Raw genomic sequence first — 27,801 nt, 5'->3', positions numbered from 1 at the left:
CACATACTGTAAACACCTATCGAAACTACTTTACCGAAGCATAAAGCATCATAGTTTACTGTTCAAAAATGGCTGTGAGCACTATGGGACTTAACTTCTGAGGTCATCAGTCCCCTAGGACTTAGAATTACTTAAACCTAACCAACCTAAGGACATCACACACATCCATGCCCGAGGCAGGATTCGAACCAGCGACCGTAGTGGTCACGCGGTTCCAGACTGTAACGCCTAGAACGCTCGGCCACCCTGGCCGGCTTTACTGTTCGTTTCGTGTAATAGTTCTGATATGGTTCTTCTGATGACAGGTAGCGAAAAGTATCAACGGACTGTAGGATTAGAAAACAATTAACATGTAAAATGTCCTGGAAATTACGGGACAACAACTGCATCTTCTGTTATACAAATTACCTCTCAAATCCACCAACGATTTCAGCTAATCCGCTATTGTCATCTTCTGTCATCTCGTTGCGACCGTCCACGGAGAAAGGAGAACGCCATGCTGCAAGTAGGGAAGGCAAGCTATGCTGAGTTTCCCTTCCCGCACTGAAAAAAAATCTCCTCTTCGCGACTCGAATTAGCACCCCCGTGCGCGCTCGTGACCAAAGATGCGCGACCGGGAATCAAGGAACGGGGCATTCAACACAGCCGCGGTGATGGTTTTGTTGCGTGTGGTGCGCGACGCCCAACGCAGACACACACACACACACACAAACACACACACACACTAATTCACGGGCGCACACACACACACACACACACACACACACACACACTAATTCACGGTGAGTGCACCGGGGGGCCTGTGACTGTAGCACTGGCGTCCTTTCCTTTTTTTTTTCGAAATTCGACATTAAACTGTTACGAGGAAGTCATTTCCCTTAAGAGAAGGCGCGGCCATTATGAGCTTCGCCGGGTTTCTTCCCCAGTTTAGACACACGCGCTGCGGTCCTTTTCCTCCTTCTGTTTTGTCTTTCCCGCCTCAAAAAAGAAAATAAAAGTAGAACGAGAGGCCGCGAACGTAAAGGGTTGCGGAGGTGAGCAACAATTTGAGCCAGAGGAGGGTGCGGGCGCGGGCGCACACACGCCCGGACTCCTCGCCTCACATGCTCGCCGTACGAACGCCGCACCTTGAAATAATGAATAGTAATTAGGATAGGTTAAGAATAGCAATTACGCACGCATGGAGAGGGAGGTGGTGTGGCGGGGGGGGGGGGGGGAGCGCTTGAGGAGGGGGAAGCAAAGGCAAGACGGAGACGGAGAAAAACGCCCGAGCGCCGAGGGAGAGCGACAAAGATAAAGAGCGTGAACGTCAAGGGACAGAACCGGAAAAAAGAGGCATGTTCACTAATTAGAGCCAAGACCGTAATTAAGTAATTTTTAATTAAGTGACTCCTGACTTGGTAATTCTACTGTGTGGCGGGAGACAGAGAAACACGCGGCAGCGTAGGAGGGGGCACTTGCGGCCGCGAGGGAGCGAGGGTGGGGCCGCAGAGGGCGGCGGGAACGAGGGGGGGTAGGAGGTAAGCGCGGCCACAGGGGGGCTGCAGAGGGGGGCGGGCCGCGGATCAATCCGCTCACTCACGTCCTGTTTATGTCGAGTTTTTTCGCAGTTATTTTTATTTTTCGAGGAGCGAGTAGCAGAAGCAGCCCCCACCCCAGGAGCTGCCGCCCACGTGCCCCGCCGCCCACCCCTGCTGCTCCTTCCCTAGGGGCCGTTTTTTAACGATCCGGCCGCTGTGCCGCTGCACCGCGCCTCCCGAGATAAGTAGTGCGTATGTGCCGTGCGTAACGCCTAGCGCGTAAGGCACACAACAGCCGGCGGCCTAACCTGTTCGTTCCTCCTGACGTTGCACGTGTGCGCCCGCTAGGAGCGGCCATACCGGGTTCTGAGGCAGGAGGCCCGCACACATCCACGACCTCCCAGCTGGGCTTAGCAAGTACAAACAGTGTTCCCTTTATATATATACGTGGTGTCTGTTCTTTCTGACATGTCACCACAGCCGCACGGGCTATGCTAGCAGGCCTCCCGTCGTGCCCAAATTCTTAACTTACGCCACACACTACTGATGTAGTGTCCCGGTTCGTTAGGCTCATTACTGGCGGCGTCTCGCAGATTCCTTTAAGAGTTCGTGCTTGTGTGTATGTCCACTGAAGAGATCGTAGGTCGTCATAGCCATTGGTCAGAAAATGTCAGAAACGCTTGTAGGGATGTTGCAGGGTAGGTTGTACTGAGATATAAATGTTACGAAAAAAATTCGGTACGTTGCGCCGTTTCCGAGTTATTTAGCATTGAAGTTAGCCAATCAGATCGTCGCGCGCGTAAATTCAAGTTTCAGCTAACGAGACAAAGCACTCGTTGGGCAACACCGCCCCTGTTAGGCCGCTTGAATGTGAGCGCGCGACGCCCCGATTTGCTAACTTCTATGCTAAATAACTCGGAAACGGAGCAACGTATCGAATTTTTTTCTTAATATTTATGTCTCGGTACAATCTGCCCTTTAAGATCCCTACAAGCATTTCACACATTTTCTGACCACCAGTGGGCTATTATTTCGGCCATGGCCGAAAGAACAGACACCATTTCGACCCTGAAGACAATATGGATGAAGACACAAAGGAATTAAAGACGACGGCTGTCGTTGGACGTTAATTTATGTCAATGGGGAAAGTTGAAAATTTTCAAATTTCCCCGGTGATACACAATCATTGGCCACCGGCAGCTATTGTCTTTAATTCCTATGTGTCTTGAATGTTCGCTTTCTCGCTAGCCGGAGTCATTTCCTTTAGGGCGTCTAGTTTTTCATTAACAGCAAATCTATGAGACTTGCAGCAAGTGGGAGACATCATCCTGAGAGAGTGGGTGCGGTTGTGAAGGCATCAGCGGCCGACGCGTTCTACGATACAGGAATCGATCGTCTCGTCTCCTGAGGGGATAAATATGTTAACGCATGCGGTGGTTACTTTTGAGTGGAAATATTCCATGGTCCCGTTATGGCGGGTGTTCGGTTTTCATTTGACTGCCCCTTATACATGGTAATTCATAAGTATCTCCAGGGCTTCAGGAGGTGTCTGCGTGGAAGTTGGAAGGCATGCAGAAAAGAGACAGATATCAGCGGATAGTGCATCTCCTGCAATTTTTAATTCACTTTACAGGAGCTCAGTATGGAGACAGCTTGAGACGTGGAGAAGTCAGTGTAAGCGCGGAATTCATTAGTGCTGCCACTACTATTGCCGCTCAGCAAGGCGCCAAGACAAAAGTTTACTTAAGAAATCTGTTCATTTGGCTGCCTGCCTGCAAGTGCAACAACACGGAGCAGATGATCTGTCTTCATTGTCTGACACGCTTGCCCTCTAGTGGTGGACTCTGTAACTACGCCGCCGACCGGTGTGGGCGAGCGGTTCTAGGCGCTTCAGTCTGGAACCGCGTGACCGCTACGCTCGCAGGTTCGAATCCTGCCTCGGGCATGGATGTGTGTGATGTCCTTAAGTTAGTTAGGTTTAAGTAGTTCTAAGTTCTAGGGGACTAAAGACCTCAGATGTTAAGTCCCATACTGCTCAGAACCATTTGAACCATTTTTATATAACTACGCCACAGCGTACGGACGTGGTGGGGGGGGGGGGGGTTGGTTGGGTTGTCTGTGGGAAGAGACGAAACTGCGAGGACATCGGTTTCGTCGGATCAGGGAAGGACGGGGTAGGAAGGCGGCCGCGCCCTATCATAGGAACCATCCAGGCATTTGCCTGGAGCGATTTAGGGAAATCACGGAAAACCTAAATCAGGATGGCCGGACGCGGGATTGAACCATCGTGCTCCCGAATGCGAGTCCAGTGTGAATTTAAAGAGATGAACGTCTACTTATATGTATAATTTTTCTTTACACTTTGTAGTTTTCACGCAGTCGTTCTTATGAGTTACACTGTAGGTGAGTGAGACAACGAAGTGGCTCGTGTAATAGGGGCATTAAAATGTCAAAATGGCCGCTACAGTCCGGAACCACGTGGCTCCTACGGTCGCAGGTTCGAATCCTGCCTCGGACATGGATGTGTGTGATGTCCTTAGGTTAGTTAGGGCTACGTAGTTCTAAGTCTAGGAGACTGATGACCTCAGATGTTAAGTCCGATAGTGCTTAGAGCCATTTAAGCCAACGTCAAAACATTTCACTGGGAAGAAATCAGGCAGCAATCGATAGATGAGTGATGAGACAAGACCGCCGTATTTCCCACGAAAGGCGCCTCGCGCGACGCACCGCCTGCAGGAGGGGGACGTTCCGCACACTACAGCGGACGGCCGGAAACATTAAATAACGCGAACTGATTAGCGTGACGGCGCTGCGGCAGCGGCGGTGGCCGACCTAATCGCCGTCTGGCGGGGGCGGCGGGGGCGGCCCCGCGGATACGGCGCAGACGGGAGGACGCGGCCGGCCGGCCGCAACTCGACACCGGCGGGCCGTCTTAATCGAGTTAGTCTTTATTAAGTAGTCCATTAAATTAGCGCGGCGCGCGAGCGCGGCGCCCGGCCGCAGCCTTGGCGCAGTTTGTAAAACATCCATCACGGGCAGCGGACGCCGACGGCGCCGACGCCGACGCCGACGCAGCGCGCCGGGACGGCCCTTCCCGTCGGCCCCGCCCCGAGCGTCCGCCTCCGACTGCAGAAACGCCCAGCGGCGCCGTCTCGCTGGCGTCTCCTCCGCTGCCGGCGCCAATCGTCGCCCTAATTTGCGAGATAGGCCGCCGTGACAAACGCTGCTCCCTGTAGAGTTGAGAACCGACACGTGTTTAAAGGCAGAGACTGGCAGTGGTCTGCGTGGCAATTTGGCAGTTTACGTCATAGGTATACCTCCCAAACGCCGTCTAAGCTACCAGTCACTATACATTCCAGACATCGTCAGCGTGCCAATCGCCAAGATCGCTAAAATTATTTATTACCACAGATTACCGGTTTGAGCAATTCTCAGTTGCCACCTTCGGATCCGCAAAAGATGGGACCACAAATGCTGGGATACAGCAACTAACATAATAGCAATCATAATTATATCCAAGAGTCGCAATACTTTGAATAAGAACATGCCCGTGTTTACATCATTACAAAAAAAATTGTTCAAATGGCTCTGAGCGCTGTGGGACGGGACTTAACTGCTGAGGTCATCAGCCCCGTAGAACGTAGAATACTTAAACCTAACTAACCTAAGGACATCACATACATCCATGCCCGAGGCACGATTCGAACCTGCGACCGTAGCGGTCACGCGGCTCCAGACTGTAGGGCCTAGAACCGCTCGGCGACTCCGGCCGGCTACATCATTACACGAACTTCTCTTTCTATACAGTAAATGGTTCTTCACAATGTATATTCTTGTTGGTATCGTGAGCTATGCTAGAAGTCGGCAAGTCAATTTTAAATGTGTGTACATGGCTGTTATTTCAAAACTGACATGCCGACTTCTAGTACATTTCAGGATACCAACATTAACATACACCGTATGGCACCAGTTTCTGTACTGAAACAGAAAATTGTGTAGTGATTTGCCGAGCGGTCTAAGGCGCTGCAGTCATGGACTGTGCGGCTGGTCCCGGCGGAGGTTCGAATCCTCCCTCGGGGATGGGTGTGTGTGTTTGTCCTTAGGATAATTTAGGTTAAGTAGTGTTTAAGCTTAGGGACTGATGACCTTAGCAGTTAAGTCCCATAAGATTTCACACACATTTGAACATTTTTGTAGTGATTTAAAAATAGGTATGTTATTATTCCGTGTATTGCAAATTTTGGTTATAATTATCTCTGCTGTTATGTTAGTTACTGCATCCTAGCATTTTCGGTCTCACCTTTTGCAGATTCTAAGATGCCAACAGCGACTTGCCGATACTAGTAATATGTGAATAACTGATTTTTAGCGATCTTGGTGGCTAAAAATTTATTCAGCGTTCATACTACCATTCAGCATTTTCATTGGAATAGACTTCACTTCTAGGGCAGATAAGTGCGAGGGTTATTGCGCAGTCAGCTCAACAACTCATTTGTTGAAGTTGCTGGCAAGGATGACGTAGAAACGAATGGAAACGAAAACTATGGGTCTATTAGGTGACGATCAGTTTGCGTTCAGGAAAAGAAAAGGCACCAGAGAGGCTGTTATGACGTCGCACTTGATAGCGGAAGCAAGACTTACGAAGAATCGTGAAACGTTCGTAGGATCTGTCGACCGGGGAAAACTGTTCGACAAAGTAGAATGGTGCAACTTCACACGAAAATAGGTTTAAGCTACAAGATGAGATAATAAAGGGGGTGTCCCAGAAATATTGCGACAAACTTCGAGAGGCTGTAGAGGGTGTCTTGAAGAACAAATCGAGGTAGGAACCCATGTCTGGAAACGTCATCCATGCGGTAGGATGACAGGGTGTCCCAGAAATGTTGCGACGAACGTCTAGGAGTTGTAGAGTGTGTCTTAACGACAAATCGACGATAACAGTCCAATTTCGGTATTGTCATCGAAAATCTAATATTTTCCGACGACGTTCAACCCTTAGCTTTGGTGTATATACCATCGAACTGCCTCAGAGCCTGTTAGAAACAGAGTTTGTTGACCTGTTGCTGACGAAAAGAAACTTGTTACCCACTTGCTTGTTTCTTCCTTGAATTGATACACTGCGGCATATTAACGTATTGCGCAGTGGTGCAGTCTCTCAGTTGTAAGGTTAATGCAGCTTGAGCTTCTTACTTACCATTAATACTATTCTCAAGGCTGCCACAAATACTTCCCAGAAACTCGCAGACGGTTTACAAACCCTGCCTAAGTAATCCGGAACTGATCATTGGATGTTACGAGAGGCAGACCCGCCAGTGCAAAACAGGTGGGGAACACTGAGGTGGAAGGCTTTCACGACCTGATGCTTCAGCTGCTGACAATTCTTCCGGGTTGTATGGCAGTCAGACCCGCCAGTGCAAAACAGGTGGGGAACACTGAGGTGTCATGAAGGCTTTCACGACCTGATGCTTCAGCTGCTGACAATTCTTCCGGGTTGTATGGCAGTGGTCCATGGAACTCCTCTATCCCCGACGCTTCGTCCAAAGCTATGTTGGACATCCTTGGAGGTGCTCCTGGTTGTGCGGAGTCCTGCCGACTATTCTCAAGGCTGCCACAAATCCTTCCCAGAAACTCGCAGACGGTATACAAACCCTATGCATCGAAAGCACAGGACGACCCCTTAACGCAACACTGGTTCAGCTTTCTTTCGTCGTAATGGCTGCCATCCCAGAAACTCGCAGACGGTATACAAACCCTATGCATCGAAAGCACAGGACGACCCTTTAAGGCAACACTGGTTCAGCTTTCTTTCGTCGTAATGGCTGCCATCGGAATGCGTACAGGAAACTTGTAATCGCTTTGTCATACTACTTGCGCCAGTGCAGATCACATGGTCTTGAGCTACTCGCTGTAGATATATGACGAGACCATATTAATGTGACAGTGTCCCGTGTATGTACTTAACAGTAACGTTAGAAGTCGCGACATTACGACATACGTACCTTTTTGGTGAAAATATAGCCGCAGAGCGGGAGACGGCAAGAGGCCTGAAGAAGCGCCTTGTGACACCCGACTCCCCGCAATATCGCGTTTCCCCTTCCGTCCGCGGCGAGACCCGAAACGGGCGTCCGGAGGCGCCTTGCGGCCTCGTGTTAATCACTTTCATTACGCTAATGAAGCAAGTGTCCGCAGATAGCGTGCGCGCAGACAACGCCCCGCCGCTTCCAGGGGAAAAACACGGAGCGTCTTTGGGCTGTGGCGACGCTTCTGCTGCCCTCTAGTGGGAGAGGTCACGCGACGGTCGAGGGCAGTGCCGTCTGCGGTGGGCGGCGGCCCTTAGTTGTCGAGCCAACACTCCACGTCTGCTGGGAGCTCGCCGGAAGCACCGCGAGTCACGCTGTCCATCTGAACGAGGCGCTGTATTGGTGTTTCGCGTGTCTGCGTCAGCGAGGGTTGGCACATGTAGCGTGTGTGTTTGGGTTTGTACTCACGCACGTGTTTCAGTACCTCTTTCTTAGTGAGGGCAGGAAGAGTTGCGTAATTATGGTCTTATCGGTTTTTTTGGGTCAAGTTTTCATCTAGGGGACGATGTGATAATCACAATTTGTTACTGACCTGGGTTGCTGGTGACCAGTTAAGGTGTGTGTGTTTTTTGATACCTCGTTTCTAGACAAGGTCGGGTAGAGTTGCGTGATTGTGGTCTTACTTATTGCTGTCTTTGAGTCAAACGTTCACCTACGTGGTGTAATGATTACCACAAATGGTACGTTTTTAGACAGTCTTGTCTTTGATAACGGGACTTAGATGTAGACATCACCGGCAGAATTGGAAAAGGTTGTAGGGTCTTCCAACGATTGCAGTCCATTGGGGAAGCCCATCCAAACAGCTTTGGCTGTACTCCTCTGTCATCCTACCGAATACCGTATAGAAGTAAGCTCAATGTTTTCCTTAAATGATGCCTGAGGCGAATTTTGAAATTCAGCTATCGCGATCGCGTTTCAAATGATGAAGTGCAGAGAAGAAATGGTCTACTCAGCTCCCGTAAAATCGTTGCTGAAAGATGGCGAATCGGCACCGTCTTGGAAACCAACTGATGCATATAGAAAAAGACATCGTAATACTTGGAAACGAAATTTTTCAAAGGATCTACAATGAGCGGACATGAACTGGGAGGAATCAGTAAACCTGATAATTTATAGAGTTGGATAAAGGAAAATTGTTGTCTGGTATGGTATCTATCATTGGAGGAGCTAAATCTCTCTGAGAAAGAGACGTAGAGCTGCGGGATTATGGCCTCACTTATTTGTATTTGAGTCAACTCAGTCTTCTGTGCGCACACAAAGACCTGCTTTAACAAATACGCTGCTAAATTAGCAGAAAACTTTTCCAAAAGTGTCAAAGTCGAACTGTTAGTTCCGTGCCGTTAACCACTTGAATGTATCTCTTTCTATTTTCATCTTTTGTTTATTAAAACAGTGGGCTTGCGACAGAGTAGGCAGATAACTTTTGACTAGGGTGTGACAATTCGCCATCACAGCACGATACGTTTCCGTGATGTATTTTCTGGAATAGTATTCACGCAGAAGTTGCGAAATTTGTGATTCAATAATAATCAGGAAAGGGCCGCTGACAGACCTGCAGAGGAGAACACTGAACACTAAAGTGAAATTTTCGAGGTGAATCAATACCGTGTGTCTAGCCGGCTCTCGAAACTAAATCCTCTGCTCTCGTGACCAGTGCTTTACCAATGACTGATCCGAATAAGTGTTACAATTTACAGACTCATTTCTGCCTATTACGTGACAGATATGTCGAATGCAAAATAGACACGTGGACCGAAAGTTATAGTGCATAAATTTCTCGTGACGAGAGCGAAAATAACGAGGAAACCACTTGAAAAGTCGCTTCCGAAGATCATTACTATTTGTGGAACATCATTTTCTACATTTAGACAGAAATAATAACCTGAATACTGTACGCGAAACAATGAACTAATCTGCGCCACGTAACCTATAACAATTTCCACAAGAATGATCGAAGAAATCGGTCTTGTGAAGAGAGCGCTCTCAGAATCTGTTGGGAGCACTGGAAAGGAAGGCAGAAAAGATTTAACGTCCCGTCGACGAAGGTGTCTTTAGAGAAAGAAAACAAATTTGAATTGGTGATGGAGAGCGAAGGTAACCAGTCGTGTACACTCCGGCCTCTGTCTTATGTAATTTTGCGAAATAAATGAAAACTTCAAAACTGGATAGCCAGAAGAGGATTCTAACCACCGCCTTCCCGAATGCGAATCCAGTGTTTTACCGCTGCGCCACCTCGCTCGGGTGTAACATTGGAAATCATGACGTAGAATGGTCAGACTGGACTCAGCTCGACTAAAATGTTATATGGCGAGGTCGTAACTGAGGTAGACGCTGTTCATTCTCAAAGTAAGAAGTCTGTGACAAATTAAAAGAGTACCGTTGTTTAGGTTACGTGAGTAACGTAATAATAAGAAGGCCTTCCCCGCCTGATTTCAACTAGGGATGTGATGCGTGTTGCTAACGTTGTACCTGGACACATCTGACTGTAGACAGAGAAATACGTAGCCACAGAAAGAGAGCGTTTAGATGAACTAATTTGAAGCAGAAAGATGGAGGCCCGACGGCGGGTAACTGGTACACTGACCTCCGTGTGCGTGCCGCAGTTGCCACGCACTGCGTGGGCGTGTCCCGGTGTGAGTCGCGTGCGTACGGCGGGCAGCACAATGCGTGCCAGGCACCGCTCTCGCCCCCAAGGCTCCTTTGCGAAAACGCCTCACCTCGTTCTGCAGAACTGCCGGCGCCGCCCCAAATGCTGCGTTCGCCAGCCGGCGTCAGCTGTCTGCTAGACGACGCTGCCGCGCTCCTGAAGGCGTAAATGTAATGGAAGTCTATCTCGTCGCAAACATGTCACAAACGAACCAAGAGTAAGAAAAATGTGATCTGCATGGTAATTAAGCGTATATTCACGTGTATCTCCCAGAAATGGCATTCAAGTCGTCATTTGTACTGTGGATAATGCATTGTCGCCTTCATAAAGTAAACTTCATTCAGCTGTGAACAGGCACTGCGTGAATTATATTCCAGGATGTATATCCAGATGCAACACGCATGACGAACAGAAACTCAGAATGGAAAAGGCGAGGAACTGACAGGGAGGATGAGGCTGCTGACGAGGAGACGGAAAATATGTTTTTCTAAACAAAGAGCAGGCCATATCACGTAACCTAAAAAATGGTTCAAATGGCTCTGAGCACTATGAGACTTAACATCGGAGGTCATCATCCCCTAGAACCTTAGAACAACTTAAACCTAACTAACCTAAGAACATCACACACATCCATGCCCGAGGCAGGATTCGAACCTGCGACCGTATCAGTCGCGCGGTTCCCGACTGAAGCGTCTAGAACCGCTCGGCCACCGCGGCCGGCTATCATGTAACCTATTCATATGACTATTTTAGGCTGAAATAGCTCATCTTCGTTTCTTAAAATCTACGAAGTAGAACCATTAGTATCAGCTGGTGTGTGGCGTTGAAACAAAACAAAACAAATTTTTGCCGACCAGGCTCACCAGCTGATGCCACTGATAAATATCGTACTCTGCCTATTTTAATATCTGTAAATGCCGTATTTCGGGGCAACCCACTCATATTAGTAAATTATGTAATTTACATTGCGCTCTAGTTGTAAAAATACGTTATCACTGTTTCTCCTGCCGACTGAATCACCAATGCTGTGGTGATTAAGGTGTTTTTCAACCATATACACCAACTCAGCCTGTCAGCACGTAATGGGGAAAGTGGTAGAGGTGGAGACACAGATCAAGGTCGCCTCCAGTGTCACGGAAGGCCATCACGTTAACTGCACTTCGAAGATCAATCCTTCAGCTTTAGTGAAAACGTCATGCATTATCCACAGTACTGGGTACACGGCGAATGAAACAAATATTGATATACACCATCAGTTGCAGTATAAACGTTATTGAAATGCGTTACTGGTGTCAGTGTAGATGGACCATCCTTTCGCGCTGGACAAAAAAAATAATTTTAGCATGTAGCTTTCTGATGTTTCACACTTCCACATATAACGTTACTGTTAATATGATTTACGATACAACTAAGTAGCTAACGTAGTTGCTTTAATATTGACTTATGCAGGCAACCTCTGCCATTTATATTATATTACACAAGTCAGTATTAGGGCAACTAGGTTTCATACATTAGTAAGCAAGGTGCAAAAACGAATTTCGGTACAGCGTCAGAAGATGGTCCACATAACTGAAACTAGCAGAACAGTTCAGCATAGTTTATAAATCGGACGATAGTGTGTATCAATGCCTTTCATTAAACGTATTACAGGTGTGGAGCACCATCGTGCAAAAATGTGTGGTTAGCTTTATCGTATTGTTCATTGCCTACAGTTCGCGACCGTAGCTGAGTAGTGAGCGTGTCTGATTGCCTTGTGGAGGACCCGGTTTCAGGTGCAGATTTCGATGCTTGACCATCAACAAGTGTCAGCGTGCGAACCATTCAACGAAACATCATCGATATGGGCTTTCGGACCTGAAGGCCCACTTGTGTAGTCTTGATACTGCACGACATAAAACTTTACGCCTCGCCTGGGCCCGTCAACATCGACATTAGACTGCTGGAAAGGTGTTGCTTGATCGGACGAGTCTCGTTTCAAATTGTATCGAGCGGATGGACGCGTAGGGGTATCGAGACAACCTCATTCATCCATAGACCCTGCATGTCAGCAGGGGATTGTTCAAGCTGCCGGAGGCTCTGTAATGGTGTGGGGCTTGTGCAGTTGGAGTGATATGGGACTCCTGATACGTCTAGACACGACTCTTCCAGGTGACATGTACATGGACCCATTCATGTCCACTGTGCATTCCGACGGACTTGAGCAATTCCAACAGGACAATACGACACCCAGAATTGCTACAGAGTGGCTCCAGGGACACGCTTCTGAGTTTAAACACTTCCGCTAGACACTAAACTTCCCGGACATGAGCATTATTGAGCATATCTGGAACGCCTTGCTACGTGCTGTTAGGCAGAGATCTCCACCCCCTCTTACTCTTGCGGATTTATGGACAGCCCTGCAGGATTCATGGTGTCAGTCCCCTCCAACTATTCTTCAGAGATTAGTCGAGTCCATGTCAAGTCGTGTTGCGACACTTCTGCGTGCTCGCGGGGGCCCTACACGATATTAGGCAGGTGTACCAGTTTCTTTGGCTCTTCAGTGTATTATGTGCTCTTGCCTCTCTACAAGTCCTGTAAGTTTATAACGGGGATTTCGGAGCGCCCTGTATTTGTAGCACTGAGTGCTTCAAGTCTGATGGCCTCAGAGTCAACGTAACGCTAAACATACCACCATTTGGGGTGACGGGATGCTGGGTCCAACATCCAGCAGCTGCCGCTTATGCAAAGAAGGGCGCACTTGCTGTAGGTGTCAGTAGGTGAGAAGGAGGCGCTTAGCCGCGCCGTCAGCGAACACGGGCACTGCCATCGACTCGGAGGGCAGCGTCCCCGTGTCTGCGCGGCCCCCGGTCGCGAGCTAGCGGGTGACGACAGCGCCCACAAAGGGCACGGAGCACCAAGGCGGCCCGGGAGAGGTGGCGCTAATTTTTGAAAGTGCCTTACGCATTTAATTCCGGCCCCGTGCGCGCGGATAGCGCTGGCGGGACGCCGTCTGAAAGCCGCTCCCGAGACGAGATGGGACGGGACGAGACGAGACGAGCGGTGCGACGCCGCGACGCCGGCGCCGCCGCCGTCGTCGTCGGCCCGAATAAAAAGCGGAGCCGAGGCGAGCAGCAGCAGCAGCAGCAGCAGCTTCCAGCTCCCAGCTCCGTGCTAATTGGCTCTCTCCAGAGCCGCCTTGCTCGTGCGCTGCCATTATCGCGACACAAGAGGGTGAGGGGGCGTGCGATGCCAGTTGATAATGAAGCACCAGCCGTTTTGTCGGTGTGCTATCATCTGCGGCGAATTGCGGTTGTATCAGTTCTATAGCCTTTTCACTTTGGAATGCCGTGGAGCGAGCTCGTGCGCGCGCGCGCCTGCCGCTCGCTCCAAGGGCGAGGTTTCGCGGGAGGAGAGCGAGAGAGAGAGAGAGACACAGAGAGAGAGAGAGGAACGCGGGCGCAGCCGGCGGTCGCTGGGAAACGAGTGCAGCCGAGTGTCCCGCCACGCCCGGATAGCCAATACAGGCATTAGCTGCTGCTGCTGCTAGCTGCTCCTCGCAAGGAGTCCGCGGGCCGCGGCCGCTGCCGGGCTAATTACGGCGCGGAGGTGGCGCCAGCGCGCTTTTTCTGCGGGCGCCGCCGACGCGGCGCACAGGTGCGTGAGCGCCGGCTCACAGTCCTCAGTGGGTCCTGTTCGAGCGTCAGCCGCCGTGTTTCGTCCCCGGTGAACACTGAATAGCGCAGCCGCCGACACTGGGATGACAGCGAGCGGCTGACTCTCGAGAGTGATGTAGCACCAATCGCACCTGTCCCGTGATCGTAGAGAGTTGGTTCAACAAACTTCCCCATCCTCCCTCGAGTACTTCTCTGTGTTGCTCTCTTCCAGTCGATCTCTTGAACTCCCCAATGGCTGTTTCGAAACTCTTTTATGTGCCTCCCTGACAATGCCCGAGTGACGATTTCTAGATACCTTTACTACCAATATCATTCATTGGTCGAATAACCTGATCTGTTGACGTAACACGCACAACACTGTAATTGTGTCACCTTTCCTGGGATTACCCTGACTTCTGTACCCAATAAGTCTACTAATATCTCCAGATTATTGACCGTTTTCTATGTATGACCTTCCACATCTGCTTTTATGCTTACCCCCCTCCACACAAATCCCTTGCCAACACATTAAATTCTCCCTCTATCTTCATCTACATCCAACCCATACGCACGTTCTACGCCAACCTCTTCACCGTCCCTCTCAAATTTCCAGTATTCTACAGTGCTACACATCTCACAACCATAAATCTACCCTCTCTCCACATCCTCTTCCACCAAATTCCAGTATCAGGCCGTTCTGTCATCTGCTCACACAACCAGACGTAAGATAAAAAAATGGTTCAAATGGGTCTGAGCACTATGGGACTTAACTTCTGAGGTCATCAATTAGAACTACTTAAACCTAACTAACCTAAGGACATCACACACATCCATGCCCGAGGCAGGATTCGAACCTGCGACCGTAGCAGTCGCGCGGTTCCTGTATTTAGTAATAAACCGTTTTGATGAAAACACAAACCAGCATGACAAACCGTCAGCTTTAATTGCCAAATATGTCAAAATCACACCCTACATTTTATGCTTTGCCGTCAATCTGAAGCACTTCCTTCTCCATCCATAACAGTAAGCCAACTGATCGTTCCTGCCGTTCGAATCGGTCTGTCTCCGTCTCTGAAGAAAGGCAGTCTAACTTGAGCCATCACGCTTCTTTCCTCCCAGCAAGTTATCTGTTCACTCTTTCTTTCTTAATCATTGTCGTTTACACTATTGAGCTGGAGTACTTGATATAACTTCCGAGTTCAATAGGCGAGAATCGCAACGCATCCTTCCTTCGACGTCGCTTGTATTTATAAATGATTAAATTACATTTTTGGTCGCTGTCTCGCATCCAAACACAGGCCGTAGAGATCAGTGGCATCTCCCATATTCCACCCTCCCACTCTCTCCCCTCCCCCCTCTGACCGCGCTCAAGGGCTGCTAAACTCATCTTCGCTATGGTACAGTTATTAACATGTGATGGTCCCCCAACTCACACCCACCCTAACAGTGGATCTCCAGTGTTGTGAATATGCCCTCTAACCTTCAATTACTGTGTGATATGTCGAAACCGTCTACTTCAATTATTTTTATATGCACGTCGGAAGGAACATTGTATCGTACTTCGTAACAATACAGGTACTCCAACATCGTATTTATCCGAAACTTTCTGGCAGATTAAAACTGTGTGCCGGACCGAGACTCGAACTCGGGACCTTTGCCTTCCGCGGGCAAGTGCTCTACCAACTGAGCTACCCAAACACGACTCACCTCCCGTCCTCACAGCTTTACTTCTGCCAGTACCTCGTCTCCTACCTTCCGCCGATACCAGGTAGCAGCTGTCAGTTACGTTACGACGCATGAAGTTTGGTCTATCGGTGAGTCGTGGACGGATAGCCAATGCGGGTAAGGCATCCGCTCGCCTAAAGCGGGATATTCGTGTTTGATTCGCGGTCCGGAACTAATTTTCATTGTCGTCATTGGGCTGATGTTTGTCCATATTCGCAACTGAGAATACATTCATGTAAATTGCAGAAGTAACACAAAGAAATTATACGTAAGCTGAAGGCTATCGCACACCGACTGCTCGCTAGTTTTCGGATACAACTCAGTGCAGGAGCCTAATTAATTTGTGTGAGAGCTGAGACGCATAATAAACCCAGAACCCTTCTACGACGCAGAGCAGGGGCTCGGGAGAGACAAGGGAGTGCTACAATGCTTGGCGCCCCCCACGAAGACTCGTGGGCCACTTTTCTTTTTCGCGCAATGCGTGATGCAGGCTTGCGGTCCCCCGACGTCGGCGACGGTCGGTCTGCTAGAGGTACTCGGTGGCTATCCTCTGTCCGGGACGGCGCGAGGGCCTCGCACTCACACACACACACACACACACACACACACACACACACACACTGATGTGGACCTTGTCTCTGCTGCCAGGCAGAGAAGGAGCAGCACGGCCTGCCCGGGACCAATCTTACAAATTACACGGCTCCTGCGAGTTGAGGAAGGAGTAATGGCCCCGACTGCTATTGAGGTGCGCGCCGGCGAGGACAGTGCCTGCGCCGCGCGACTGCCTTCTAATTGCGCTGAAGGCCAATATTTGTGTCGCGCCGCGTCGCGCAGGCAGCCGCCGCCGCCGCCACCTCCGCCTCCGCACTCGCGCCTCCACCCCCGCAGCACAGTGTTCCGCCCACACGGCGCCGATTCTTCGCCCGCTCTCCCGCGCCCCGCCCGTGCTAATGCTGCGAGGCGCTGCGCTGAGCGGCGCGGCGCGACATGTGATACAGACAACGGCCGCATTGTTGACATCTTGTACTTGGGCAGCTCAATGGACAATTGTGCGCGAGGGTGGAGGCGTGCGCAAAACGTGAAAATGCGCCGTTCCGTTGCGCCCGCTCGCGGCGCGCGAGACTCATTTCCTAACTAGCCCCGGCGAGGCCTTAAAACGCCTCCTCTTTCCCGCGACGCGGCGTGTCCCACTCCGTGTTTAACACGTGCAGCTGAGCCCGCGCAGCCCGTATTGCTTCCTGCTCCCCATTCACGCCGGAGCCGTTGTCTTCTATTGATCTGCCTAGCGCCTCTTTTTCGATGCCATCCACCCACCTACGCCCGCATTCCGCCTCGCTCTCCCTACATCATTTCTCCGCGCTTTCTCTTTCCCTCTCTCTCTCTCGCTCTGCCCGCCTTCCGGAGTCACGTCCCATTCGTCGCTTAGACGACCGGTAAACTCACACGGTAACTTGGCACCGTGTAAAGTGCTACTTATAATCGCGGAGAAGCCATTCTCTTGAGGAACATAATGTCTCCCCCTCGCTCTATTTCCCGTGCTACGCTAGCGAAGGGGAGAGGCGTTTCTTTTGTTCATTCTGCCATATCCTCGGTTGCAAAGGAACTAGGAAAGAAAAAAGAAAATCATACAACAGTCTGGCACGGAAATTTCTCGAAGCTGGTCTGTATTACTAGGAAGTAGCTTAATAAACACTGGGTAAACTACCATCAGTTCCTAGAATTTTTACGTACTCACTTATTTATTTTACTCGGAAAGCTAGGGTCATGAACAAAACGTACCCTGGATCTGAGCTGCGCAAGCCAACTCATATTCATTACATGAATAGGGGACCCATCAAGGAAACGAAGCTCTATTTCCTACGGAATAATATACAAAACTGTTCAGAAAGGCTGTGTTTTTCGCCAAAGACACTAATGCTACGTCTTTATAATACGAGCGCAATTCAGAAAGTAAGGTCCGATCGGTCGCAAAAATGGAGACCACTATGAAAATAAAAAAAATGTTATATTTGTTGCAACAATTAGCTACACCTTCCAGTTATTTCTCTAGATAGTCACCGCCCCGACTTGGACATTTGTCTTACAGTTGTTCCAACTCTCGACTGCCCTGTTCATGTCAGGTAGCAGCCTGTGCCTTCCGCCAATTCTCTACGCTGGTCTACAGCTCGTTGTCTGTGCCAAAATGTTGCCATCATAGCCAGCGGTTCATGTGAGAAGAGATGAAACTCAGGGGGAGCATATTACAGGCTGTATTGTAGATGATGAAATACTTACCATCGAAAACACTGCAGCATCACCTTCTGTGCCACACCTGAGTGCGGCTGAGAATTGTGATGAAGGAGGAAACGCATGACTGTTATGTTGTGTGGGCTGCATGCCATCAGGCGACATATCTCACCAGGCCCACTTGGCAGGAGACACTATTTCCTAGGCATCTTTACGTGCTCACTGTGCGCTCGGGACTAAAAAGAGCAACGTGACGCAATCGGCGGACGTACTGCAGATACTGTCCGACACATCTGTGCAAAGATTCATCGGATTTTCATTGTGGTTTCCATTTCGGGCTCGATCGGATCTTACTCTCTGTGTAGTCCACGTAGGTACCCACAAAATGGACACCAGCTGTGAGGAACATTGAATGATGATAAACGCGGTGGTAACAGCGGGTCCCGTCACATCACTAAAGTTAAGCGCTGTCGGACTTTGCTAGCACTGGGATGGGTGATTGTCCGGTTCTACTCGATGAGAACAGACTGTGTAATAAAAGATGTAGTAGAAGAAATGGTGACTGGGAAGACGCTCGGAAGAAGAAGAAGATATCAGTAAATAAGTACATCAACATAATGCATCCTACGCAGCTACGAAAATGATGGTGGAAAAGAGGCACAGTGGAGAATACTAGACTTGCAGTGATGGATCTACCTAATTATCATCAGCATCATCATCATTAGCAACAGCAGCAGCTGCAGCATCAGCATCACTATGTACAATGTTCTTAATGTAGAGAGTAGAGCTTGTATGATATTTACATATGCTAAATAACATATGTTGTCAGGAGGGTGACGTTCATTTACCTGCGAATACCTTCTAATATTGACATTTAAGTGGTGTACGACATTGTCTGGTACAACTAAAAAAAAAAAAAATGAAGAAGCAACGCTACTGGAAGCGCTTAGAGTTAACAGCTGTGTGGCATTTTCAGTTGCAAGGGGAACGGCGGTGAAACTCGAAGTACTTTCGAGATTTCGTGACAAAGAGCTCTGGATGCAGTTGCTACTGGCCGATATGAATCACATAGACTAACCAGAATTTCTTTAAAGTGATACATTTGTACCTGAATTACTTGCATCCAATTTTGTGACATTCGTTTCTTTCGCTTGAGTAATAGAGGGTGGAGAAAATAAAAGTGACCCAGAGAACAGAGTTCCAGGGTGCAAATAAACACAGCAGAGGAAAGGAAATACAGTAATAACCTGGCTGTAGCACTGTTGAAAGTGACCTCCGTTCTTCTCTTGGCACTTCTGGGCCCTGGTCAGCAAGATGGTGAAGGCGGATCGAAGCTGGACTGCTGGAATAGCTGCATTCTCGTCGAAAATGTTCTGCTGCAGTTCATGAAGACTATAAAGATTGTTGCCATACATCTTAGACTTGACAAAAAGTAATCGCACACTGACAGATCAAGTGACCTGGGACGCCAGCTGGGGCCGCGACCAAACTGACTTCTGTTAACAACTCTGTCGGGCGTAAAGATTGTGTAAATGTGCTCCAAGGTTGGGTCGGCTGTATGAGCAGTTGCTCCATCTCGTTGGAAGTAACTGTAGGTCGTTTCTTCCTCCGCTTTCATTTGCCCCACCCTGCACTGCGTAACACATTTGAGTTACCGTTAACATAACATAAACCATCTGACTTCGTGTGCTTGGACATTGATCATATCTCTAATTTTAAAAAAAAGTCTTTCTTACTATTCTCTGAATCTTTTTCCACTTCTATCTGTGCAACAAATATAATGGTCAAACTCTTGATAAAATCGTGTAATGTCCGTCAGAAAATAACAGATTTTTAGAAATCCTTATTAATTTCTGATATCAACTGCATTTATTTGCCCGTTTAATGTTGTAAGTTGACTAATTATTCCGTGCAGTGTAAGCTCTATAGACAGTCGTGCAATGTATCGTCGGTTTATCTGTGTTGCAGGGAGTTCTATTACATCCAGATGGAGAAGTATGCGAGACAGGCGGTCAGCGAAGGCATCAAGAACGCAGACGATCTCCATGTGGGTGCAGACTCGGAGATCTACCGAGTCCTCAACCTGCACTACAACAGGAACAACCACATAGAGGTATGGGGACCACAGGTGCGGCATTCTTCAGTTAACTTTCCTAACATCTGCTTGAGTGCTTGCACGATCTCACCTGCCTTACTGTTCTACGCCTTTTTTTGTACGTAGCCAAAGAAAAGACAAACGACCAGTTCGCAAGAATCCTGCATGAAAATTAGTTACTCTTCTATTCAGTGTCTGCCACTGAAATCAGGATGATGAATAGTCCGTCCAAATGGAGTTCAAGAAGTCATGTCTGATCTGTTGCAAATGAGTGTTAGATTCATTAAACAGTGTATTTGGACTAAGGTAGTCCACTTCAGATTCTGTACAGTATTACTGTAGTTACCAGCTTGATACCAGTCATCAACAAGCCCATGACTAGCTGATTTTCCATTCGAATACCCTTCACTGCTACAGTAATATGAGATAATGATTGTTCAAACAGTAAGATGTCAATGAACATTTTATTATAACTTCTTCATAGTTCGTGCGAACGCTGTACGTTCCACAGCGTATCACACGTCCGAGACTTCGACTAAGGCCAAACACGATGAAATGTCTGTGAAGACATTAAATTTTGAGCTTACTTCATTCTCTTCAACTGTAGAACTGTCAGTGGCACAACAGCCTTGCAAAGTCTGAATAGATCTATCTTTTCTGCTTCTATGAAATGGATTCACTTCAAATGATGACTTGCATGTTAAATAGCATGATTTTTAATTTAATAAAATGTGAAATTAAAGATCAAATAATTTCAGTGCAATTCAGAATTATACAGAATAAAATTCCGCAGTCACTGTCAATAATCAAACCGTTATGTGGAATATATTACACTGTAATTTACCTGTGCTCGTGGTACTTAAAAATCTGTAGATTTTATTATTTTCTTAATTTATTTATTTATTTTTTTAAATTAGAAGTTCGCCTTTTTCTCCTCATTACATAAGAAAGTAGATTCTGGGTTGCTCTAGGCAGATCATCCAAAATGTAATCACATTCCCTCCACAAATTAGCATACAAATATTTTCGTCTGCAACTAACAATACTTGTTATTAATCTACTTAATGCGAAAGAGAACGGACTCTGGATCCGCTAGGACTTTAGAGCTCAGAAATAAAGATGTAAATATGTATTTATCGAGAAATTCTGGAAGATATAAGCATTCTACATTATATGGTTGACGCTTCACGGTCGTTGTTCACCGATATTTAGTTTACTGGTACACTGCCTTCCCCCCATAATTATTCAGTCTTTGAATGTCAGAAGTCCATACTCGAAAACTTATTACATACGTTTCCAAAATGACATTTTCACTAACATCACTCTCACTTTCCTTTCACTCACGCAGCGGTGAGTCGTCGGAGCAGCACCAACGATGGAGGGTATTTCTGACGTCGGAATTTCCCGGCTTCTCTCACATTTGTTCGTTGCTTTGTCAGGTACTCTTGGTATATCCATTTATATGAAGTATTCTCCCAACTCTTCAGGAAAAGACAGTGTTGCATTTCGCTTCCTTTAGGAGCAAAGTTGATACCTAACTGTAACAAATCGTGAATTGTTTTAAGTGCAACGGAGGATTAAAAGCTGACGGAGTGCTGTGTAAAGCGCTGTCCAATTTTAAATCATTAGACAGGAATAGGGGAAGAGACGCTTGGAATGTTCATTGCGGGCAGATGCGGCTTGTAGTGAAAGCTTGTGAGGCGGAGGTATATTAGACTATATTTTTAAATAATGTATTACAGAATTTAAATCGAAAATTTTTGCTTGGGGTTTAAATGGGGAATCATCTTTTTTTAGAGCTGTTGATGTCGATTGATGTTATTTCTAGCAGGTAGTACCTACTCTTACGACTGTGCCTTGAAATGCCAGTTAACTGTTTTAGTTCATGTTTGGATGCATGACTTCTACGAAGTACAGCAGTTACGGAATTCTAGAAAGCTCAAGCAGCTGAACGTAAGGCAGTCGTACCAACATCCTCTCGTGGTCCACTGTCTACAGTAAAGGAGACTCAGTAGAGTGGCTGAATGTCCACTGTCGAGTCCCTGTCCTCGTCGCTGTCTATTATGTCTCGAGCATCACTAACTGACTTTAATATTAATGCTTTGGTACTTTTTAGGTTCTGGAATTGGCAGTTCTATTCACTGTGGTAAAGGCGTGCTAAGGCTGTAACTGGCATTTCAATATCGTAACACGTCAACACTTAACGAGGGATTCACGAAGGTTTAAATGGAATTACGACTAGAAACAACTGTCATTATTTTCAGTTGTTAACAAGTACCTTGCTAGAATAAGATTTTCACTCTGCAGCGGAGTGTGCGCTGATATGAAACTTCCTGGCAGATTAAAACTGTGTGCCGTACCGAGACTTGAACTCGGGACCTTTGCCTTTCGCGGGCAAGTGCTCTACCAGCTGAGCTACCCAAGCACGACTCACGCCCCATCCTCACAGCTTTACTTCTGCCAGTACCTCGTCTCCTACCTTCCAAACTTTGCAGAAGCTCTCCTGCGAACCATGCAGAACTAGCACTCCTGAAAGAAAGGATAATTCAGTAGTGCTAGTTCGCAGGAGAGATTCTGTAAAGTTTGGAAGGTAGGAGACGAGGTACTGGCAGAAGTAAAGCTGTGAGGACGGGGCGTGAGTCGTGCTTGGGTAGCTCAGCTGGTAGAGCACTTGCCCGCGAAAGGCAAAGGTCCCGAGTTCGAGTCCTGGTCCGGCACACAGTTTTAATCTGCCAGGAAGTTTCAAGTAACTTGCTTGCTAACGACGTTGGCTCGAGAAAGTGCAGTATTTGCAATTTTCTCTTTGTTCCCTGAAATACATTTTGACGTTTTTCGCAATGTATGCGTCAGATAGAATTGCTAAATACACGTGATTTGAGGAAGGGGACAAAGCAAATTCGGTAGAACTCAAGAGAATTTTACCCCACTGGTAACAGATTAATGCACACCGGACTCACATTCGGGAGGACGACGGTTCAATCCCGCGTCCGGCCGTCCTGATGTAGGTTTTCCGTGATTTCGCTAAATCGCTCCAGGCAAATGCTGGGATGGTTCCTTTGAAAGGGCACGGCCAGATTCCTTCCTCGTTCTTCCCTAATCCGATGAGACCGATGACCTCGCTGTCTGGTCTCCTCCCCCAAAACAGTCCAATCCACAGATTAACGGCCTTCTCCAGTGCTGCTACCACGGGTAGCTTACTGATTTTGGATGATCGTGCCTCAAACATTTTTTTCGCTACGCTGTAGTTACTTTCACTTCCAGACGGCTGCACCGCCTAACAGAGCGCCTCTTTCTTTCTTTCGCAGGTCCCCTCGAACTTCCGGTTCGTAGTGGAGCAGACGCTGAGGGAATTCTTCAAGGCCATCCAGGGCGGCAAGGACACGGAGCAGTCGTGGAAGAAGTCGATTTACAAGATAATCTCGAGGCTGGACGACCCCGTGCCCGAGTACTTCAAGTCGCCCAACTTCCTGGAGCAGCTGGAGTAAGCGCGTCCGCCCGCCAACACCGAGGACAGCCCCAGCCGGTGCCCTGGACGGGCGCCGTCCCGCTCCACTCCTGCGGCCGCCACGCGTCTCCCCGCCCAGCCTCCGCGCGGGCAGACTCGGCTGCAGTCCTCAGCGTCGCTCCGCGTCTGCTGCAGGACCAGCCGGCTGGCGGCGCAGGAGTCTCCAGGACGCTCTCCACTTGCCCCGACGGTGCTGCCGCATCCGAGGACCGCGCCCTGCTCGTGTACATAAGGAAGACCACCGAGGCGTACGTCCGCCGCCGCGTGTTGCCACTGTGTAAAGCAATTATTGTGGTACTGTCTTCCCTTTTCGTGTATGTAAAACCAAGAAAAGAAAAAACACAGACAGAAACGTACGAGGGAAGAACACGAACACTTTGTCACGGGGCGGACACGCCAAGAAGTCACGTGTGGTACCGATACGACCAAAGATAACAAAAGATCCTTTATAGATAATTAAAAAAATGAGTTTGTTAATTTGTGCTAGTCGTTGAGTGATGTGTTTTGAAACGAGTCGTTGAACACTCTGTGCGAAACGCCAAAAAAAAGTTGTTTTTACCTTCCTCTCTCACGGACTCGGGAAGTTGCGTCAAAGTTGCTATTGTTATATAAGTTGTAATTATTATTATTACAATTGTTTGTGAACCCCATTGCGGGAGGGATTGCCCACAAGCGCAGCACGTTAAGCACAAACTGTTAGCCGTAGTGACGTCACCTGATCTCACGCCCGCTGCTTCCGCAAAAGGGCAATCTGTCACTCTGGCACGTGGGCTGCCCGTGGTTAAACTTCCTAGTCAAAAATCAAGTTGTTTGTCTTAGGTTAATGCAATGTTTATATCATGTGGTGCAGTGGAAAGAGGAAATAACGTATTCCAGATCTTTTTGCCTTCTCATGTTAAAAACGACGGTGTAACTGATTTTGTGATATATACGCGATTGAATTTTGCATTGAAAATTTTTATAACTGCTTTTAAGTAAGAAGTTAAAAAAACTGGAATTGTGGATAGAGATTTATGTAAATTTTCCTCGAGTTGAGAACGTGTTTCAGTGAGGACATGCAACAGAGGGCAAGGAGTATTTGTGGACACCATCTCTGCGACGGCGGAGAAGAAAGACTGTGCGGTGCTGTGCAGTGCAAAAAGAAAACTTTTTTCCTTTTTTCGTAGGGAAAGGGACCATCGAGTAACTAAAAGAAATGTGATTGTTGGAGGAAGGTGGTAAAAATGTGGATAAAAGAATTCCGAACTGTCGCGGAAGGGATTTATTAGAAAAAAAATTAAAAATGGACTCTCCTCGAGAAATTGTAAGAACATTTCAAGAAATGTGAACGTCAGGCTGGATAATGGTAGCAACTGGCCGATTAATTTCTCTATTTTAAAATAATATGCATACAATTCTACTGCCGATTGTATCAATAGTAACTTCAGGAACCACAATTTACAATTACCTTCAGTGCAATCTTCGTTTCCTAGTTGTGTACTTGAGTTCCAACAGCTCTCGTATGGTAATGCTTTCCTTTATAAATGATTGTCTTCGTTAAAAATAAAAAAAAAGGTACTTGGTCGCTGAACAGGGGCAAGGGGGCCCCATAGAACGACACTGCTTCAGGCCGACCGATCCATTCTGTCAGGTTACAAATTTCACCACACTACGCTGCCAGTGTTTAGGGGAAAAAAAATTAGGAGAGAAAGAGAGAGAGAGAGAGAGAGAGAGAGAGAGAGAGAGAGTGAGGGAGGGAGAGCGAGGGAGAGGATTCAGGGAAAGATAGAAGATATAGTATATGTATAAATAAAAAAAATTATATATAGAGAGAAAGAGATAAATTATGTGGTAGGGAGATGTGGAGATGGGTGTAACCTAAGATGGTGACGAGGGAGATGAAGCAAAAAGAAACCAAAGTGTCCTTTAAGTTCCGGACTGATGAGACCGCCAACTGTTTACCGTAAATATGGCGTCTCAGCAGTTCTGGTACCTAGTCATCACCAAAAAATGATCGTAAACAAACTATCAACAAGCCAGAAGCACATACAGTATCCAAACGACAGGTGATCACTCACACACACACAGAAACAAACACACACACACAGCTTTGACAGTGGCGGTACTCGACGCCGTCCCCGCATCGTACACACATTCACACACACACACACACACACACACACACACACACGCAGAGCCGAGTCGTTGATCGCAGTATCGCCGCTCCTACGCAGTGTCCTAACCCCCTCCCCGGGCCGCCGCGAGCTGTTGCGCGCCTCTTATTGTATTTTAAAAAAAAAACAAAAGCGCTTCTTGCAAAAGAAAAATGTTGCCAGTGCATGTACTGGGATTTTTTACGTAATAGTTTTGTTTGTACTCTTTTTTCCCATAGAAAAACTGACATTGTTGACTCCTATGGTGATTGTTACCCCCTGTAGTTTTTACCGCTTCCGATGGTTGTTGTAGCATTTGACAGGGAGCTAACCCTTAACAAGGTGGTGGTAGCGGTGAGGAATGTTTTCTCTCGTTGGGTTCGTCTGAAATACAGCGGAGGTGGCGCACCCAACTATACCGGACTAATTTCGCGGTTACTTTACAGGTACAACACAACAAATAACACATATTATAGACAGCCGATTCTGTTACTGTTGCAGTGCAGACCATATGAACAGACTTTATTTCCCGAACGCAACAATTTTTCAAATGCACACGGACCATTTGGACCTACAAACCCCCTCCCCATTTTTGTGTGTCGGCGTTCTTTTTATCAACGGTGCAATATTTTTTTTAATTCAAAAGACCTTGGTCCCCAGCCTTTGATAGCGATACTTAGAAAAACAGATTTGGCAAGTTTTAGTCCTGTGTTTAAAAATACCTTTATCGTTTTGCAATGAAAGAAAAAGAGGTCTCGGCAATGTTAGGATTCCCGTTCGAACCTTGTCACAGAAAGTACAAGCTTATTTAAAAAGCACCTTCGCGCCTTATCTTTATGATAAAAGAGTAAGCGAAATAAAATTGTGTGTAATTTTTACCAAAATCTGCCTTACATTCTATTTTCTTACAGAAGTACCTAGTGTGATGATTTGCTGTAGACGAAAAACAGTTCTCACATGTCTGGGTCTTGCCATTCAGTACATCCATGTTTGTTTAGCAGCGCTCTACTACGTATCACTGGCAACTGCCCCGAGGGTTGCTTCCGCCACTCGTTCGTACGTTCGTTCGTTATTCATAAACAGGCTGTTTCACAATCTTCTAGTCCATTTCGCAAAATAGTCATTCTTTTGAGTGTGAGATGTAGTATATGTAAAACTGTTGGTAACTTTTGAGCGTTATGGGATACTTCCTTCAAGTTTGTTGTCTTTTTGTTTAATATGAATATATATATATATAGAAATATATGAACGAGTCGCTATGCGACTCTAACTGCTGACTTTGAGGTTGCGTTCTACTTTTTACAGTTGTATTTGAAGCGAAGACATTGTACAGACAGAATGGTGGCATTACTCAGTTGATGAAACGGCGGTACTGTTTAATGCCGCTACCGGTTTGTGTTGTTGGCAGCCCTGCCCGGGGAACTCCGCCCCGCGGCCTCTCAATAGAGGACGCTGCTAGCTGGGGACCCCCTACAGTGTTCTCAATTCTGAAATAGCATTTTTGAAACGGAACCATATTCACAATACAGTGCTCGCAATAGTCTGAAGGCAACTAAAACGAAACTCTCGTCTAAAATATTTCTGATCAAGGCAAAAAAAACTCACTCAACATACACACAGGGCCAACTCGTCCGATCTAAAGTGCCTTCAAAATGTTAATTTTTTTAGAAAAAAAAGAAAAAAACAGGGCCCTAAATAGACCATTCTCGCCCCACCAAAACACTGTACTTGGTCTCCAGAGCAACGCCCTCTTTTCTGTATCATTTCGAAGGACCCAAAACGCAAAACTCAAGTTATTAAGATTGTTATGCTGAGAAATCAAGATAATTCCGTTTTACTGGTATTTTACGCAAGTACCGCATATTTAATTTATTGGTTCTTATTTAATATTGTATTTACAGAGGTTTCATATGTGATGCATGTAAGAAACCGTATATCCATGGTATAGCATTACTCTAGAATGTAGGAATACATGATTATAATGATAATAATTACTTAAATTGTCTTATTATTTAACATACCAGTTCCTCAATTCCAAATCACAGCAGTCAGTTCTTTTGTCCATTGTTGGACTATATCTGCAACCAGGAGATAAAGTTAACTTGATCAATGTCTCTCAAACAGTAATGAGCTTCAGAAACGGGATATAACGTAGCAGTTGTGAGATTTCTTTCAGGTAGGCGAGAATTCAGCCACACCGACAGAGGAAGTCCTATAAAGGGATGGATCATACCACCTC

General features: G+C 47.3%; 1 protein-coding gene and 1 non-coding gene across 2 annotated transcripts in view; one reads left to right on the top strand and one right to left on the bottom strand.

The window, feature by feature from the left end:
* The window catches only part of LOC124722887 (homeobox protein prospero-like), a 59,016-nt gene extending 31,454 nt beyond the window's left edge, over window positions 1–27,562 (top strand). Inside the window, exons 7-8 of the mRNA XM_047248062.1 lie at window positions 19,799–19,943; window positions 23,231–27,562. Of these exons, the coding sequence (XP_047104018.1) occupies window positions 19,799–19,943; window positions 23,231–23,410 (325 nt within the window). The 3' untranslated portion in view covers window positions 23,411–27,562. The remainder of the gene's footprint in view (window positions 1–19,798; window positions 19,944–23,230) is intronic.
* On the bottom strand, window positions 15,503–15,577 carry Trnap-cgg. Its single transcript has one exon. It is a non-coding gene; the product is annotated as a tRNA-Pro (tRNA).
* Window positions 27,563–27,801: the final 239 nt, after the last annotated feature.

Source organism: Schistocerca piceifrons, chromosome 1, assembly GCF_021461385.2.
Source record: "Schistocerca piceifrons isolate TAMUIC-IGC-003096 chromosome 1, iqSchPice1.1, whole genome shotgun sequence".
NCBI lineage: Eukaryota > Metazoa > Arthropoda > Insecta > Orthoptera > Acrididae > Schistocerca > Schistocerca piceifrons.
The sequence above is the reverse complement of the archived record's forward strand: the minus strand, read 5'-3'. Positions and strand labels throughout refer to the sequence as shown.